The sequence below is a fragment of the Aspergillus brunneoviolaceus genome, assembly GCF_003184695.1.
Source record: "Aspergillus brunneoviolaceus CBS 621.78 unplaced genomic scaffold BO95scaffold_16, whole genome shotgun sequence".
NCBI lineage: Eukaryota > Fungi > Ascomycota > Eurotiomycetes > Eurotiales > Aspergillaceae > Aspergillus > Aspergillus brunneoviolaceus.
In genome coordinates this window covers 328455-342828 of record NW_020290746.1, presented here as the reverse complement: position 1 = coordinate 342828, position 14374 = coordinate 328455, and the positions used below count along the sequence as shown (strand labels likewise).

General features: G+C 54.3%; 5 protein-coding genes across 5 annotated transcripts; 2 read left to right on the top strand and 3 right to left on the bottom strand.

The window, feature by feature from the left end:
* BO95DRAFT_61748 (type II 3-dehydroquinate dehydratase) lies at positions 1–897 on the top strand. The gene has a single exon (XM_025592095.1). It carries the CDS (start codon positions 194–196, stop codon positions 659–661), a length of 468 nt encoding a protein of 155 aa, XP_025444789.1. The 5' UTR covers positions 1–193; the 3' UTR covers positions 662–897.
* On the bottom strand, positions 757–4265 carry BO95DRAFT_384377 (putative C6 transcription factor QutA). Its single transcript, XM_025583447.1, has 2 exons — positions 1139–4265; positions 757–1086 (listed from the first exon to the last, which is right to left on the bottom strand). Exons 1-2 carry the CDS (start codon positions 3766–3768, stop codon positions 903–905), a joined length of 2814 nt encoding a protein of 937 aa, XP_025444788.1. The 5' UTR covers positions 3769–4265; the 3' UTR covers positions 757–902.
* A 1139-nt stretch (positions 4266–5404) lies between these two features.
* BO95DRAFT_61635 (putative cytosolic Cu/Zn superoxide dismutase) lies at positions 5405–6500 on the bottom strand. The gene is made up of 2 exons (XM_025592092.1): positions 5874–6500; positions 5405–5803 (listed from the first exon to the last, which is right to left on the bottom strand). Exons 1-2 carry the CDS (start codon positions 6109–6111, stop codon positions 5490–5492), a joined length of 552 nt encoding a protein of 183 aa, XP_025444787.1. The 5' UTR covers positions 6112–6500; the 3' UTR covers positions 5405–5489.
* Positions 6501–7265: 765 nt separating this feature from the next.
* BO95DRAFT_61595 (putative flavin-binding monooxygenase) lies at positions 7266–9880 on the top strand. Its single transcript, XM_025592091.1, has 5 exons — positions 7266–8111; positions 8162–8268; positions 8317–8852; positions 8974–9433; positions 9537–9880. Exons 1-5 carry the CDS (start codon positions 7502–7504, stop codon positions 9681–9683), a joined length of 1860 nt encoding a protein of 619 aa, XP_025444786.1. The 5' UTR covers positions 7266–7501; the 3' UTR covers positions 9684–9880.
* On the bottom strand, positions 9794–12743 carry BO95DRAFT_61658 (DUF3405 domain-containing protein). The gene is made up of 2 exons (XM_025592093.1): positions 12706–12743; positions 9794–12644 (listed from the first exon to the last, which is right to left on the bottom strand). The coding sequence occupies exon 2, from the start codon at positions 12525–12527 to the stop codon at positions 10077–10079; it is 2451 nt and encodes an 816-aa protein (XP_025444785.1). The 5' UTR covers positions 12528–12644; positions 12706–12743; the 3' UTR covers positions 9794–10076.
* Between the last annotated feature and the right edge of the window lie 1631 nt (positions 12744–14374).

Genomic DNA, 14374 nt, shown 5'->3' with positions numbered 1-14374 from the left:
CCTTGCCCGTGCCCGCAACCGCAACCGCATCCTCGCTCCCAGTTTACCTGCTAGCATCAAGTTCTTAGGCAGACATCTACCTACCTACCTACCTACCTACCTACCTACCTACCTACCTACCTACCTACCTCGTCCTCAACCTACCATACCAAACCAAAACCATACCTTTCTCCTCACAACCCCTCCCACAAAAATGACCACCCCCGCCCCCAAGAAAATCCTCCTCCTCAACGGCCCCAACCTCAACCTCCTGGGCACCCGCGAACCGCACATCTACGGCAGCACGACCCTACCGCAAGTGGAAGCCCGGTGCGCGGAGCGCGCCACCGCGCTGGGCGCCACGCTGCAGTCCTTCCAGTCGAACCACGAGGGCGCGCTGGTGGACCGGATCCAGCAGGCGCGCACGGAGCAGGTGGACGCGATCATCATCAACCCGGGGGCGTACACGCACACGAGCGTGGCGATCCGCGACGCGCTGCTGGGGGTGGCGATCCCGTTCATCGAGCTGCACGTCAGCAACGTGCACGCGCGGGAGGCCTGGCGCCACCACAGCTACTTCTCCGACAAGGCGAGTGGGATCATCGTCGGGTTGGGGGTGGATGGGTATACCATTGCGGTGGAGCACGTCATTCGAAAGTTTGCGAAGTTGGAGTATAACTAGCTTTTTTTTTATTCTGTGCTGGTTATGGGAAATGTTTGGGGAAAACGGAAAACGGAAAAAGGAATACTGTGGAAGGAATGGTATATAGCTGGTTTATGTATATGACCTGGTTTATATGTATGTATATTTACATGGCTGCCGCTTGGCAGCGTTTGCTCCACAGATTGAGCATCTCATAAACCCGTCTGCGTCTCATCCTCGTCGTCTTGTAGCCTCCAAGACCGGCACCCGGGCACCCGCATCATCGCTTCGCAGGCTCAACCAGAGACTCCCGTCGTATGACCCCCGGCTCCGGACACGGCACTTGCTGCTGCGTCTGAGCCAGGAGAAACGGCTCCACCTGCGTCGAATACGAGTATATCTCCGGAACTCCTGCGTCCGGGACAAACCCTAGGTTTTGCATGAACTCGGGCTGGTTATCGGTTCTGTAGCTCAATTAGTATCACCGACAGGAAGCAACATACAATGCCAACTTACTTCTCGGTCCCGTCCAGCGACGCTAACTCATCGAACAATGCATCCAGGTCAGGCGCAATCTTGGGTCGTCGCGGCCCGTATCCGTCGATATCCACGAAAGAGCCGAAGGCAAGATTTGGGTCGCTGTATTGTTGCTGGTACTGAGGGCCGCTGGGGTGGAATGACGAGGTCAGGTCGGGTATCATGGGTGTGCTATTCATAGGCTTGGAAGAGGAGATGGAGGGGCGCGGGTTGTGTGTCATAGATTCTTTGAGTTGAGATGGGGGCAGTGGCGGCTCGGTGCCCTGGGGGGCGATATTCAGCGACGGCGCTGGTGTGGGTATCGATAGAGCAACATTCTCTTCAAGGTTGGGCGTTCTCATCCAGGTATGAGAGAAAAAGGCGTCTGGGGTGGCGAAGTTGGACCGAGGTTCATCCATGGAGCTTACTCGGCGGGCAGCTTCTGTGGGCGTTTGTAGGGTGGATGGTGGGAAAGCATTGTGGGAGACCGACTCTCTGTTCGATGCACTCCTTGGTCGGCTCGCGACGGGATCAACAGGGGTAGGCACGTCAAGCGCTCGTTCAAGCGGTACAGTCCCTCCCGACTCTCTTCCTTTCACATTCCAGACCGTAGCAAGATGCGCAGAATACGTCTGGAGTTTATGTTTCAAGCCCGGATCGAGTTCAAAAGGAGGCGATGCGTTGGAGCTCTCTGATGCCGGGAATGCGGCAAATGTCAGGATCATGCCGAAGGTAGGGCACGTAGCCGACAAGCTGTAGGTCTCCATGTATGTCTGGAGCAGCGACAACAGCCGCTTGGAGCTTTCCACAGCTCGCTTCTTCATCGGCAGGTCAGGGACCATGCGGTCGTCTCGCTGAGATGCGATCTGCAGACTGAGGTTGGTAGCGACGCTCTCGTATACCATCTCGAGCGCGAAAATATGCGGCGAAGCAATCTTCGACTGGTTCGGCGCAGTCCCAACACGATACGTCTTCGGCAGGGCAGACACCCAGAGCTGTAGCTGGCGCTCCAACGCCTCCAGATGCGATATCGGACCTGCCGATGTCTGCTTCAGGCAGCACAAATCATTCAGGATGCACATCAGCGAAGTGAGGCGATTGAATGCACTCAAGGCATGAAGGGGGCCGCGATGAAACGAGGCCCGCGACGATTCCACCGGGCGCAGACCGGTCTGGTCTTCCCACGGATGCCATTCTTCCAGCCCGTCCTCGTTGACCGGCCCAATCCTCAAGAGTTCGTCTTTGCGCAGCGACGGCACCTGGCCTGTCTGCATAGCAACGAGCGTCTCCAGGATGAAACAGCCAAGGAACACATGCTTGGATCGTGCAGTACTTTTCCCATCTTCAGTGGTCTTGGGCTGCCCGGTAGCTGGCTGGTTCAAGCCAAGAGCCTGCGAAACCCGCACGGCCTGTCCCACCAGCAACCACGCAGCTGTCCAGTCCTGCTGCCCAATCTTGACCAGGGACAAAATCAGGAGAGCCTGGACATGTCCTAGCTCGTGGACCCCATCTGCGCCCGGGATGAGACCTTTTGCCGTCGCATACAGGTGGCTTGGGTCGGGTCGTTCAGCAGAGAACTCTGTCAGCTGACGGGTGGCGGATATCGATGCTTCTTGGATAGAGGCGAGAGTTAACACCGCCCATAAAGCGGCATGGTCTCCTGAGCCTGGAGCGGTAGGTGAAACATAAACATCGTCATCGTCATTGTGTCGAAAAGCCGTTCGAAGGATATCGTGTTTCTCAAGAATCGGAAACCAACAGTGTGTATAGGTGAAGTAGATGTCGAAAAGAGGCCATGCATTTGAGGGCAGCTGGGGGGGTTTCGGCATGGCAGGGTCGGAGTTGGAGGGTAGGTGGGAGGGCAAACGGGCAAGAGAGGGATTGGACAGCTCGTCGATGGTATCTGCTGAAAAGGTGGTCTGCGTGGAAGTGTCTCGGGTGACACGGATGGCGGCGCTCCTCGCGATGGCTGATGCCGCTGTCGGGGTCTTGATCGGAGAGACCACGGTCAGAGAGCCTTCGCGCGCTTCTGGCAAGACGTCCGAGAGATGCCATTCGAGCGCATCGGATGAGATGACGCTGCTACCTTCGGCATCCTGCGGCGAGTACGTCTCCCCGGGGAGTCGGACCCCGCCCGGGTCATCTTCTGGTTGCTCCAAATAGGTCAAGAGCCGCTCGATCTCCTTGAGGACAATACTGTTTTTCCAGGAGGAGAGCAGTGTGTCGGACCCTTCGGCCTCCTTGCCCATGGTCGCGAGGTGGCTGGGGATATTCGCGGCCCTTAACAGGGCGCGCACCACCTCCTCACTCCCCTGGATTTTGTTGAAGACAAGCCCCCATAGCAGCTCGAGGGTGCGGATGTAACCGGTCGGGAGGCCGCGTTTCTTGGGATTAGCCTTGTAGGTACATGGGCGCGAGAGCGAGGCACAGGTCGAACAAACGGGTTGCACCCCGTCACATTTGTCCTTCTTGGAGCGACAGCTGTCGCAGGCGCGTGAAACCCGTTGGCGTTTGGGATTGGAGGCGAGATCGTCTGCGGCCGGGGTCTGCTTGCCCTCCTCGTCGGCCTCAGTTAGACGTCGTTTGGACTTACTGGCGCCCCCGGAGGCTTGGCGCGTGTCGTTGTTCATGATCGTCTATCCCACGGTCCACTAGGTTGTTCCGGACGCATGTTCATCTTCAGGATGTGTCGCAGCCGGGAAGAGATGAATGCTTTGCCGGTGGCTGTTTATGCCATATATTTTGGTGCTGTCTGACTCGGCCCCACTATGGATGCGATAGTCGACTAGGAGGACTGAACACCTTTTTAGTTGGTCTGACTAGGAGTAGAAGTAATAAGCCACCAACAGGAGCGAGACTAATATCGGAGCAATCGGCGACAAGTGACAGGGGGGTGGTGGTAGTGGTAGTGGCAGTGGTAGTGGTAGTGGTAGTGGTAGTGGGATAGTGGGATAGTGGGATGGTGGGATTTGGTTAGTGTGTGGGTGAAGTGTGGGTGTGGGAAAGTGGAAGAAGGAGAGGGAGGGGTAAAGGAAGAGAAGGAGGAAGAAAGGTAGGCTAGGTTGTTAGGAGTGTGTTCAGTTCACAATTCAATTCAATTCAGCAGTGTTGGGAAGAGCGCGAGAGGTCGTAAAGGCGGAGAAAAGAAAATGGAGAGGATATGACGGGCTGGAGTGAAAAGTTGGGGAAAAGACCGAGCCTAAACCGGAATGGAACTTGGAACTGCTTACCCGCGACGGACTGGTTATTACTGGGTTAGTTACTGACTATGTGTACGGAGTATTTACTGTTAGTACTTAGTTACATATGTTGCGTAGTTAGTTAGTTAATTAGTTTAGTCATTAAGTCAACTAAATAATACAGATCCATGGAAAGAAGAGAGAAAGTGTGGGAGACTTAGTTGGAGAGAGGAGAGGAGAGGAGAGAGAAAGACTCCCCCATTCCCCGGTCCTCTCAGAGAGAGCCGATTGGAAAAGGCTAAGAGTTCCCGGTAAACAGGATCGAGTAAGGTGCACTACGCTTTGGGTCAACCCTCTCGCTTGGGTGGCGGACACCCCCCCAGCATTTCATTATTCACCTATTATTTTTACTCGATCAAAATCAATCACTCAATTACCTACTTAGTTACTGTCTGCGTCTGTTAGACATTGGCTACAAATGAAATTACCTCTATCCTTATATACAGTACTCATACTCAATACTGAATGGTTGAGGCTGTCGATCGACATGTGTTCAACCTCCCCCATGCTTTGACCCCGAAGCTAAAACTGAGGCACAGCCTCCTCCATCCGATTTTTCATTTCATCCCCCGCGGGGTAAGGGAGAACCTGGGTCACTGGGTGAGAAAAGAGAAAAAGAAAAAAAAAATAGAAAAAAAAAGAACATACAAGTTACCTGGGCCACTCAACCTTGCGTCTCGGAAAACGGAATCCCTCCGGACTGGAGACAGACTGGTATTGTTACAGTCACCTTACGTCTCCCGGCAGAGCCTTTCTCCGCACTTGCCGGCTTCCATCTTTGATCCGGCACTATCCTAGTGCGTACTGCACTCGTAGCATGTCCATTCATAGTATGTACTGGACTCTCTGCACAAGGGATACACCACAACTTGCACACAAGCTTGTCCTGATGGACTAGAAAAAAAATGTGAAAAGAAGTTATTGAGCGAACCGCGCGAGACATCGTATAAAGCTTTCTTCATTATCTAATAAGTAGTCGTGCGACCAACTAAAAATAGTTGCTTACAAAGAAAGGGCTGTCCAGGAACACCACCATCACTCCGCCACAACCGACAAACGTACTCTATAGTACACCTGCTACATCCCAAACACTGCCACTATCGCCTGCTTTATCAGTCGGCCTTTTCGAAGTTTCCACATGTCAACCGGGTGTTATCGGCCGCATGCACCACCACGGACAAGTTGCCGAAGAATGCGGGAGTATCCTCAACGTTGGACAGGAACCAGTCGGTATACGCGACCGCGACGGACTCGCCAGGGGCCGCCCAGATGGGGCCATGCTTTCCACCGAGGTCGCCGACCTCGCAGGTCTGAGGCGCCTTGATGTCGCAGGGAGGTGTATCGGTGCGGCCATATGGGTCCAGGTGGCTGCTGGTGCTGTAGCAGTTGCCGTCCTCGGGCACCGGCTTCTTGTGGATATGGTATACTAAATGGGAAATGACAGTCAGCACATCACGGGTGAACAAGCCAAGAGGACTCGCAAGTGCGATACATACATAGGGGCTGTTGGTCCGTGGGAATTCCCCAGAATTTAGCATGGATAGTTATGCCGACATTATCGGGTCCCGGAGACGCCTTGAGATGGCCCTGGACGGTGGTATTGTCCTTCTTCAGGAGCTGGACCTGCCAGACGGAGTCGTCGTTGTCCCATACAATGGGCGCATTGGTGTCTGCCGCGGATGCTTGGAGCCAAAGAAGGCCAAGCGAGGCCAAGGAAAGAGTCTTGAACCACATGGTCGGGAAGATTTTCAGATAAAGATGGGAGGGAGGCGGAGTCAATCGGAGGTCGTGAAGCGGATCGTTGTGCGAGGGTGGTGGTCTTTATGTTTGGCTTTCGCGATGGTTATTGACGAGAACGAAGCAAGGAGGTCCTTGACTGTGTACGGCGCAGAGTAATGGCGGATTGGAGGGCAAGTGCGACCTTAGCAACGGCGGGTTTTATATCAGTCCTGAGAGAGTTCAAGCCAAGCCTGCCAGTCCGTCAGGCACAGAGAGCGATTCAGCGACATCCAGTTGGATTTCTGAGCTAATCAGCACCGCCCATTCCAAACTGGCCTCTCTCATCGAACCATCTTGCCCTGAGAGGAGAGGGTTGTGTTGTGCTGTTGGCCGGTTGCGGTAAAATGCAGACTGTCACCATCCCTTGTTACACCAGGGACCGGGATGGTCAAATCAGTGTCACTGTCACCGTGGCTTTGAGGCTTCCTGGTTCGTATTTCGTCTAAGTGACAACAGCCAACATGGCTCAGCGAAGAACGATGATGTCTGGACCACGTAGCCAGGGAGGGCCGGTTCCTGAAAATTTCTTTTCACCTTCTGCAGCTCTGGTGATATCATCATCCCCCGCATTCAGAAATAGTAACCCGAACGATCCAAACCATGCTTGCTATACGAGATTCGACTTATCACATAGACAAGAAAAGGAATGAATGGGATTAATCATGGATGAATCAGTTGTTGGACGGATTGTTGGATCGGTCATGGTAGATTGTGAGGTGTTGTGGACGAGTCGATGAGTGGTCGGACCAGAATAGCAATCACGAGCAATGCCCGGTCAGGATCTCGTGACGAAGAGGAACAAGCTCCCTTTCCAACCCACCAACTCACCAACTCACTCCGCCGCGCTGCATCTCCTCTGCCTTTGTTATGCATCTCGTCTCGCTCGGATCATTTGCAGATCGGGTCTTCTTCCGAGTCTCTCTCGGGCAGAGAGACCCCGAGCAACATCTAGTGCTCATCAGACAGCAAATGGAAGGAAAGGTTGACTCGAACTGCCATACTTCCCCGCACTGTCTAGACTCCACCTTCTCCTCCACCTCCTCCACCTCCTCCACTCTTCCACTCTTCCACTCTTCCACTCCTCCGCGCCAATTGATGCCTCATATCACTATCGCGGACTTCGTTGCGATCAACACCTCGCAGCTCGGAGAATGTCCTACGGCTCTGGATCTATCCATCCTTCGAAGGAGAGCTGTGCATAACCTGTAATGCACAATGAAGAATGCCTCTATTTATTCGAGGCATCGGCCAGGCTCTGGCCGCCCGGTCCCAGAAGGATGACTTCAACAAGCACATCGGTGACCTCGTTTTCCCTGACTCTTGCTGATCTTGTTCCCATTCCAAAATGTCTCTTCCTGAGACCCAATACATAATTCAGCTTCCCAAGACGCCCTCCATCATCGGCGCGCTGGATCCTCGAGGCATCGTCCAGCGATGGCTCACAAACCTCGACGCGCTCCTCACCACAGGCACTTTCCACCAACTTCCAGCTCTTGTCCATGAAGAATCTTGGTGGAGGGACTTATCGGCAGTGAGTTGGGATCTGCGCACGATCCAGAATCGCCATCGGATCCAGGATTTCCTGTCTCATAATCAGTCCCATGCTGGCCTGTCTGCATTCCGTGTCCAACACGAGGGCAGGTTTCAGCCAAAGCTGGAATCCCCGACGGAAGGCCTAAGATGGATCACATCCATGTTCCTCTTTGAGACCCGCGTGGGCCACGGAACGGGGGTGATCCGACTGACACAGAATGAGACTGGCGAATGGAAGGCATACTCGGTGTGTACGACGCTGCAGGGTCTCAAATCCTTCGAAGAACCATTGGGTCTACGCAGAGCACAAGGTACCATTGAGACCATGCCTGGTGGTCTCAGTCAGGGAAACTGGCTTGAACGCCGTCAAAGGACGATCAAGTTTGAGAACGAGGAGCCGACAGCTTTGGTCATTGGAGCAGGTGAGTTGATAGTCTCATGCACCGTGATAACGTCGCTAACAGCAGAGCAGGGCAGTCCGGTCTCAACATTGCTGCTCGACTGCAGTCCTTGGGTATCTCTCATCTTATCGTCGACCGGCATGAACGGATAGGCGACAACTGGCGCAAGCGATACCGGGTGAGCGATCATACGACCCCAATCTGGTGTCCAATCTAACATCTGCAGACTCTTGTCACTCACGATCCCGTTGAATACACGCACATGGCCTACCTGCCCTTTCCCAAGAACTGGCCGCAGTACACCCCGAAGGACAAGCTCGCCGACTGGTTCGAAGCATACGCAAGCATCATGGAGCTCAACGTATGGCTTCAAACCTCCATCAAGTCCGCCACCTACGACGATGCCAGGCAACAATGGACCGTAGTCGTCGCCCGTGGCGGTGGAGAGGAACGCACTCTTCATCCGCGCCACCTGATCTGGTGCACGGGTCACTCAGGAGAGCCATTGGTTCCGACCTTCCCCGGCCAGGAGCACTTCAAGGGCACCGTCTACCACGCGAGCCAGCACGACGACGCATCTTCACACAACGTCAAGGGCAAGAAGGTCGTCGTGGTCGGCACCGGCAACAGTGGCCACGACATTGCTCAGAATTACTACGAAAACGGAGCCGAGGTGACCATGCTGCAACGCAGAGGCACCTACGTGATCACTGCCGAGAAAGGTGTACTAATGATGCACGAAGGCCTCCACGATGAGAATGGGTAACTCCTTCCACCCCACTTTCCTCCCCAGATCCAACAAGAACAGACCCTCATTCGCATCCCTCTACAACCCTCAAAAAGCCACCCCTGTCTTAACCCTCCTCTAACCCCCCGAAAACAGCCCCCCAACCGAAGAAGCCGACCTCATCGCCGAATCCCTCCCCTACCCCGTCCGCTTCGCCCTAGACGTCCACTTCACGAAACGCGTCCAAGCCGCCGAGCACGACCTCCTCACGGGCCTCCAACAAGCCGGCTTCGCCCTGGACTCCGGCCCGGACGGCGCCGGCATCTCGCGCGCCTACATGACCCGCGGCGGCGGGTACTACATCGACGTCGGCTGCAGCCCCCTCATCGCCGCCGGCAAGATCGCCGTCCAGCGCAGTCCCGAGGGCATCTCTCACTTCACTGAAAGGGGAATCACGCTCCGCGACAACAAAAACACGACTCTCGACGCGAACATCGTGGTGCTCGCCACGGGGTACGACAACATGCGCACCACGGTCCGAAAGGTGCTGGGCGATGGGGTCGCGGATCGTCTGCGTGATGTGTGGGATCTGGATGATGAGGGGGAGGTTAATGCTGTACGTTCTTCCCCAAGATCTTTCCTGCTTTGGTGGTGGTGGGAACTTAGTACAGAAACCCTGCTGGTATGGCGTTGACTAACACCACGGGCTTGAATGACAGATGTGGCGCCCCAGCGGTCACCCCGGGTTCTGGTACATGGGCGGGAATCTGGCGCTGTGTCGTGTTTACTCCAAGTTTCTGGCGTTGCGGATCAAGGCCGTGGAAGCTGGGTTGGTGGAGGGGCAGCAGGGGCAGTCGAAGCTTTAATCGTCATTTCTGCACATAAAGAGGGAACGATAGAGCAGGAATTCGACTTGGGGTTTTTGATAAATTAGAGGATTTTGCTGGCCCGACCAGAGGTTAAACTTCTCGAGAGACAGCTAGGTACCGTACACTCATACTATGAGCCTAAGGTAAGAATTGAAGTCATCATTCATATACCTCTCCCTCAGGAGAAGAACAGCCAGTGAAACTCTACTATATAACAAGTGACCACCTCTCCCTTCCACCCAAAAGAATCCTGACATAGATACATTAAACACATAAAGTCGCTGAAACACATATCGAAAAGTAATAGAAACAATAAGCCATGAGTCTTGAGAATCATATCCAGAAGCGTCGTAGCTCATCCTCCCACCCCCTTCTTGTTTATACACACAATCAATCTCTCGCCTGTTCACCGTCATCAATAATCATCTCGACATCCTTGATGGGATGGAGCAGCATCGGGGGAAGACACATGCGGCCCTCGCCGGCGAGCTCCTCCTGCTCGCCACCGTCGTTGTCGACTTTGAAGCCCAGCCAGCGGCGCCAGAGGTTCGGCGCGAAGCCCGCCGAGTAGAACCAGGTGGTGCCGCGGAAGTTGTGCTCGCGGTCGCCGAAGACGGAGGTGCGGGCGCCGCCGGAGGCGCCGTTGCGGCCGGCGTTGAAGACCGAGTCGACGTACTTGGTGGGCCAGCGGCGGTCGAGGTAGAGGGCGTGGGGGATGGAGACAGCCTTGAAGCCGTGCTGGAGGGCCGTCGAGGCGGGCCACATTTCCGAGAACATGGTGTGGCGCTTGCGGACGGTCTCCTGGTGCATGGTGTGCAGCAGCTTGTGGGACATGCGGGAGGCGGTGATGATGGCCGTGCGGCGCGGGGGCATCATGCCGGCGGTCCGGTCGTAGCCGGTCACGTCGTCGCGGAGCGCCCAGGTCGTGCCTTCGGGATCGAAGAGAGGGTTGAACACGATCAGGTCCGCCTCCTCGCCGACGCCCCACTCGTATCGGTCCTTCTCCATCGTGGTGGGCGGGATCCCTTCGCCTTCGACCTCGAGGATGTCCTGCTCAGCGGGCCGCTCGGGGCCCCAGACGGACTTGTCGCCTTGCTGGTGCAGGGCGTTCTTTTCGGCTGCTGACTTGTCTTGGCCGGGCTTTGGTGCACTCCACATGTTGTTCGGACTGTTGGTGCCGATCTCGGTCTGCACGCGCACCATCTGTCGGAAGTCCTCCCACGTCCCTTGAACGGACGGGACGTAGAAGCGCGCATTTCGTTCCCAGAGGCCCTTACGGGGCTGTTCTCGCGCCCAGCTGACGACCTTGTCGAAAAGATGATACCAGTGTCCTGTATATCGAGCATCCATCTCCCAGTTCCAATAATAGTCGTATTCCGGATGTTGGTAAGCAAAGTACTGCATGGGCATATGGGTGCTGCGATAGACACCGTGCACAGAGAGTCCGCTAGCCCACGTCTCTTCCAGACCAGGGTACATGAGCGCCATTTGCCGCTCAGACCAAAGCGTCGCCATACCACGGAACTCGGCCGGCAAGGCATCTGAGAGCACACGCTCATATGTCTCGTCGTCAGCCCAGATCTGGAGATTCTCATCTTTGACTTGGACCAAAAAGTGGATTGCATACTCGCCGCCGGACTGCAGGGACAGTTCCGAAATCAGCGAACGCAAATACAGAATGTCGTCAGGACTATAGCGGTAGTCGTGCCAGGTGCGCAGAACAAACGCAGTCCGGGGCAGCCGTCCACGTTCAGTCTGTTCTTGCTGATCATTTTCCGGGGAAGGCACAGTCGTTGCTGCATCATCCAAGGTCGGAACTCCGATCGGCATGGAGATAAAGCGGTTGAGACGCGGTGTAGGGAGCTCTGTGAAGCGATGGTTGTTTGTGGCAATGCATCGATTTTGAGCAGCAGCCCAATCCACTTTCCGGAAATCGACCGGTGGAAAATCTTCCCAGACACGCTCAGCGCCCTCACGTTCTCCTTCGAGGCCTGCACCGATTCCACCTTTTCGGACACTGTAGCCCATACCATATGGCCCAAGGCGGCCGAATCGATCGAAGCAAACGTCATCCTTAATGCCAAGCAATTCATTGGAGCCTATGACCGGGTCAGGAAATCCGCGAGGCACGCCAGGGTAATGATGAACCAAAGGAACCCGCATAGTTCCATCCTCATCTAGAAAGCATTCGTGCTTCTCACCATACTTGGCGATGTACTCTGGGGAAGCGTAGTCAGGGTACGGGTTGAAGACCAAGCTTGAAAAGGGTACGGTTTGGTCGCGCTTCGAGATGCTGGTATTGTTCTGGGAGTCAGTGTTGCCAGCATCCATCGCTTCCAAGCTGTCGTTGGGATACTCGGGTACATTTTCTGCGCGCGTGACCAAGGTTCGGATGCCCCCATGATAGCGCTTGAGAAAGGGAAAGCTTTCCCAAGCGGGCGGCTTGGCGCTAGGCTTGGGCAGCGGGACATTGACCCGACTAACAGTGGAGAGAAATGTAAATCGAAACAGAACGATAATGAAAAGCACGAGGAATGAAAGCAACCCCATGCAGAGCCATCGCATGACTCGGTGGGGGACGCGATAGCCCAACCCAATGCGAGGCGGCCGGCGCGCCGGCGCATCATTCAGCATAGGGCGAAACGAAGAAGCGGAGGAGGAGCTGGTGGAGTCATCCTCAGTATCCGTATCGGATTTATATGAACTCTGGCTATATTGGCGATAGTGACGTTTAGGGCGTGCAGGTTGTTTCTCTATATCCACCATCACATTGCGACTTTTCTTTGAGTACCGTGCATGAACCGTTTTGGAGGCTGGATGCCTTTTGGCTCGAATGGGCATGGTGGACACAGCATGAACAGGTGGGCGTTAACGACGTCAGAGGAATGCGCACCGTGCAGGGCGATCGATTGAACGGCGCCAGCAGATCCGAGGAATGGAAAGGTCAAGATTTAGCAACTATCATGTGTCAAGGTTAGTGAGCGATTGAATCATACATGTCTGACAATGAAGAACCCACATGCCGACCTGTTCTTGAGCAGTGTCAGAACGGTTCGCCCGAAAGTGGGTGACTGATCGTTGTCCACCGATCTATAGTCACAGATTCCCGATGGGGACGTGGGAACAATTAAAAACAAGAGCACTCACGTTCAAGTCCAATTGCCCAGGACTTGGATCGAGCCGATCAATAACAATTGATCAGACCGAGGAGCTCAACACGGTTGAAAGCTCTCAGACTGACTGTCAACAAAACACAAGTCTGCGCGGTGGTACGGAGTATATGGCGTAGTGTTTGGCAGATCGGCGCCAGTCGTTGCCCAAGAGACGACAACCAGCGCTTGCTGCACTAGGCTGGACTTGATCATCTTGGCGGGGCCATCTCTAGACCTTGGATGAGTTCCATTCTGAAGAGGATCAGTCTTTATTTGCCATGCCTATTTTCACGAGTATACAAGGATAGAATCGAGTATGGAATAAACGATAAGTTAAAAGGCTGCATGGCTGTGAAAGTAAGTATGAAGTTCCATGGTACAGTAGTTCCAAGAAGTCAAGAACTCGAGCTGTGTTTCTTCGAGACACAGACTGGGCTCGACCTTTCTTGTCCACATCAGGATTAGCGCCCTGTCTCAATGCGCTAAGCTTCTCTGGGATATTTTCCAGCCTGAGGCAACTCCAGGCATCAAGCATTGTCCGAGCAAGCAGCAGCAGAGCAGCAGCAAGCTTCCAGTCACTCGTGTTAGTTAGTAAGTTAGGCTATTACTAAGTACATACTCCACATAGTTAACTAACTATTCCACTCAACTCAAGAAAAGGTCACACGATAGAGAAAAACTCAAGTAGCGAAGTCACCTGCACTATGTACTAAATATGTTTCTCACCAGAAGCAGGTAGAGCTCTTTCCACAGGGATTGAATCCCAACTAAATCCCCAAGGCGAGCGCCAGGCACTTTCGGGGAAGCAGGAGGAAAACCCGTTATCTGCAACCATCAAGTGCGGTGATGTCACTGATAATTCCGACCTCACTTCCCCAAAAACGGGCCCCCATTCACATTCAACCAACGAATGAATTAACAATCTTTCTCTCCCACAACCGAGTCTAATCCTGCCTTCAAGGTTAAATGGCATGACCTCCAAGGACCCGGCACTGGGAATGAAAGAAACCACCGTGCTCCAGGGCCCACAATTACCCCGGTTCGGATGAGATTGGACTCCACTTCTCGCTGGGCGACACGCCTCCTACTGTGTAGATGCCCAGAAACAAGAGCGAGCGGCCCCCCAAGAGTCAATGGGAACATAATTCTATCTGCACGGCACCTCCCACACCACACCTCGTGTTGCATTCCTATTCCTGCGACCAGGAAGAAAGGAGCGTCTTTTGACGAAACAGCTCATCCGCTGACAGCTTCGGCATACCGTGGCTTTGGAGAGGCCCGACGCTTTCCGTCTTCTTATCCTCCGAACCTCTTGTTGGGGGAGGTTTTATGTTCGAAGAGGTTACTTCGACATTTAGTCATTGCTGCTTCATCCGCATACCTTAGCTTCTTTTCGCCAGCATACATCACACTGACGACGGTACCTAGTACTTACTTCCTTCCTTCGTTCCTTCCATTCCATCCACACAAAACTAAACCACAACACGCGCAATAGCCGAGCTATTGATGAGCAGCTTTCAATGTACTCATGTATGA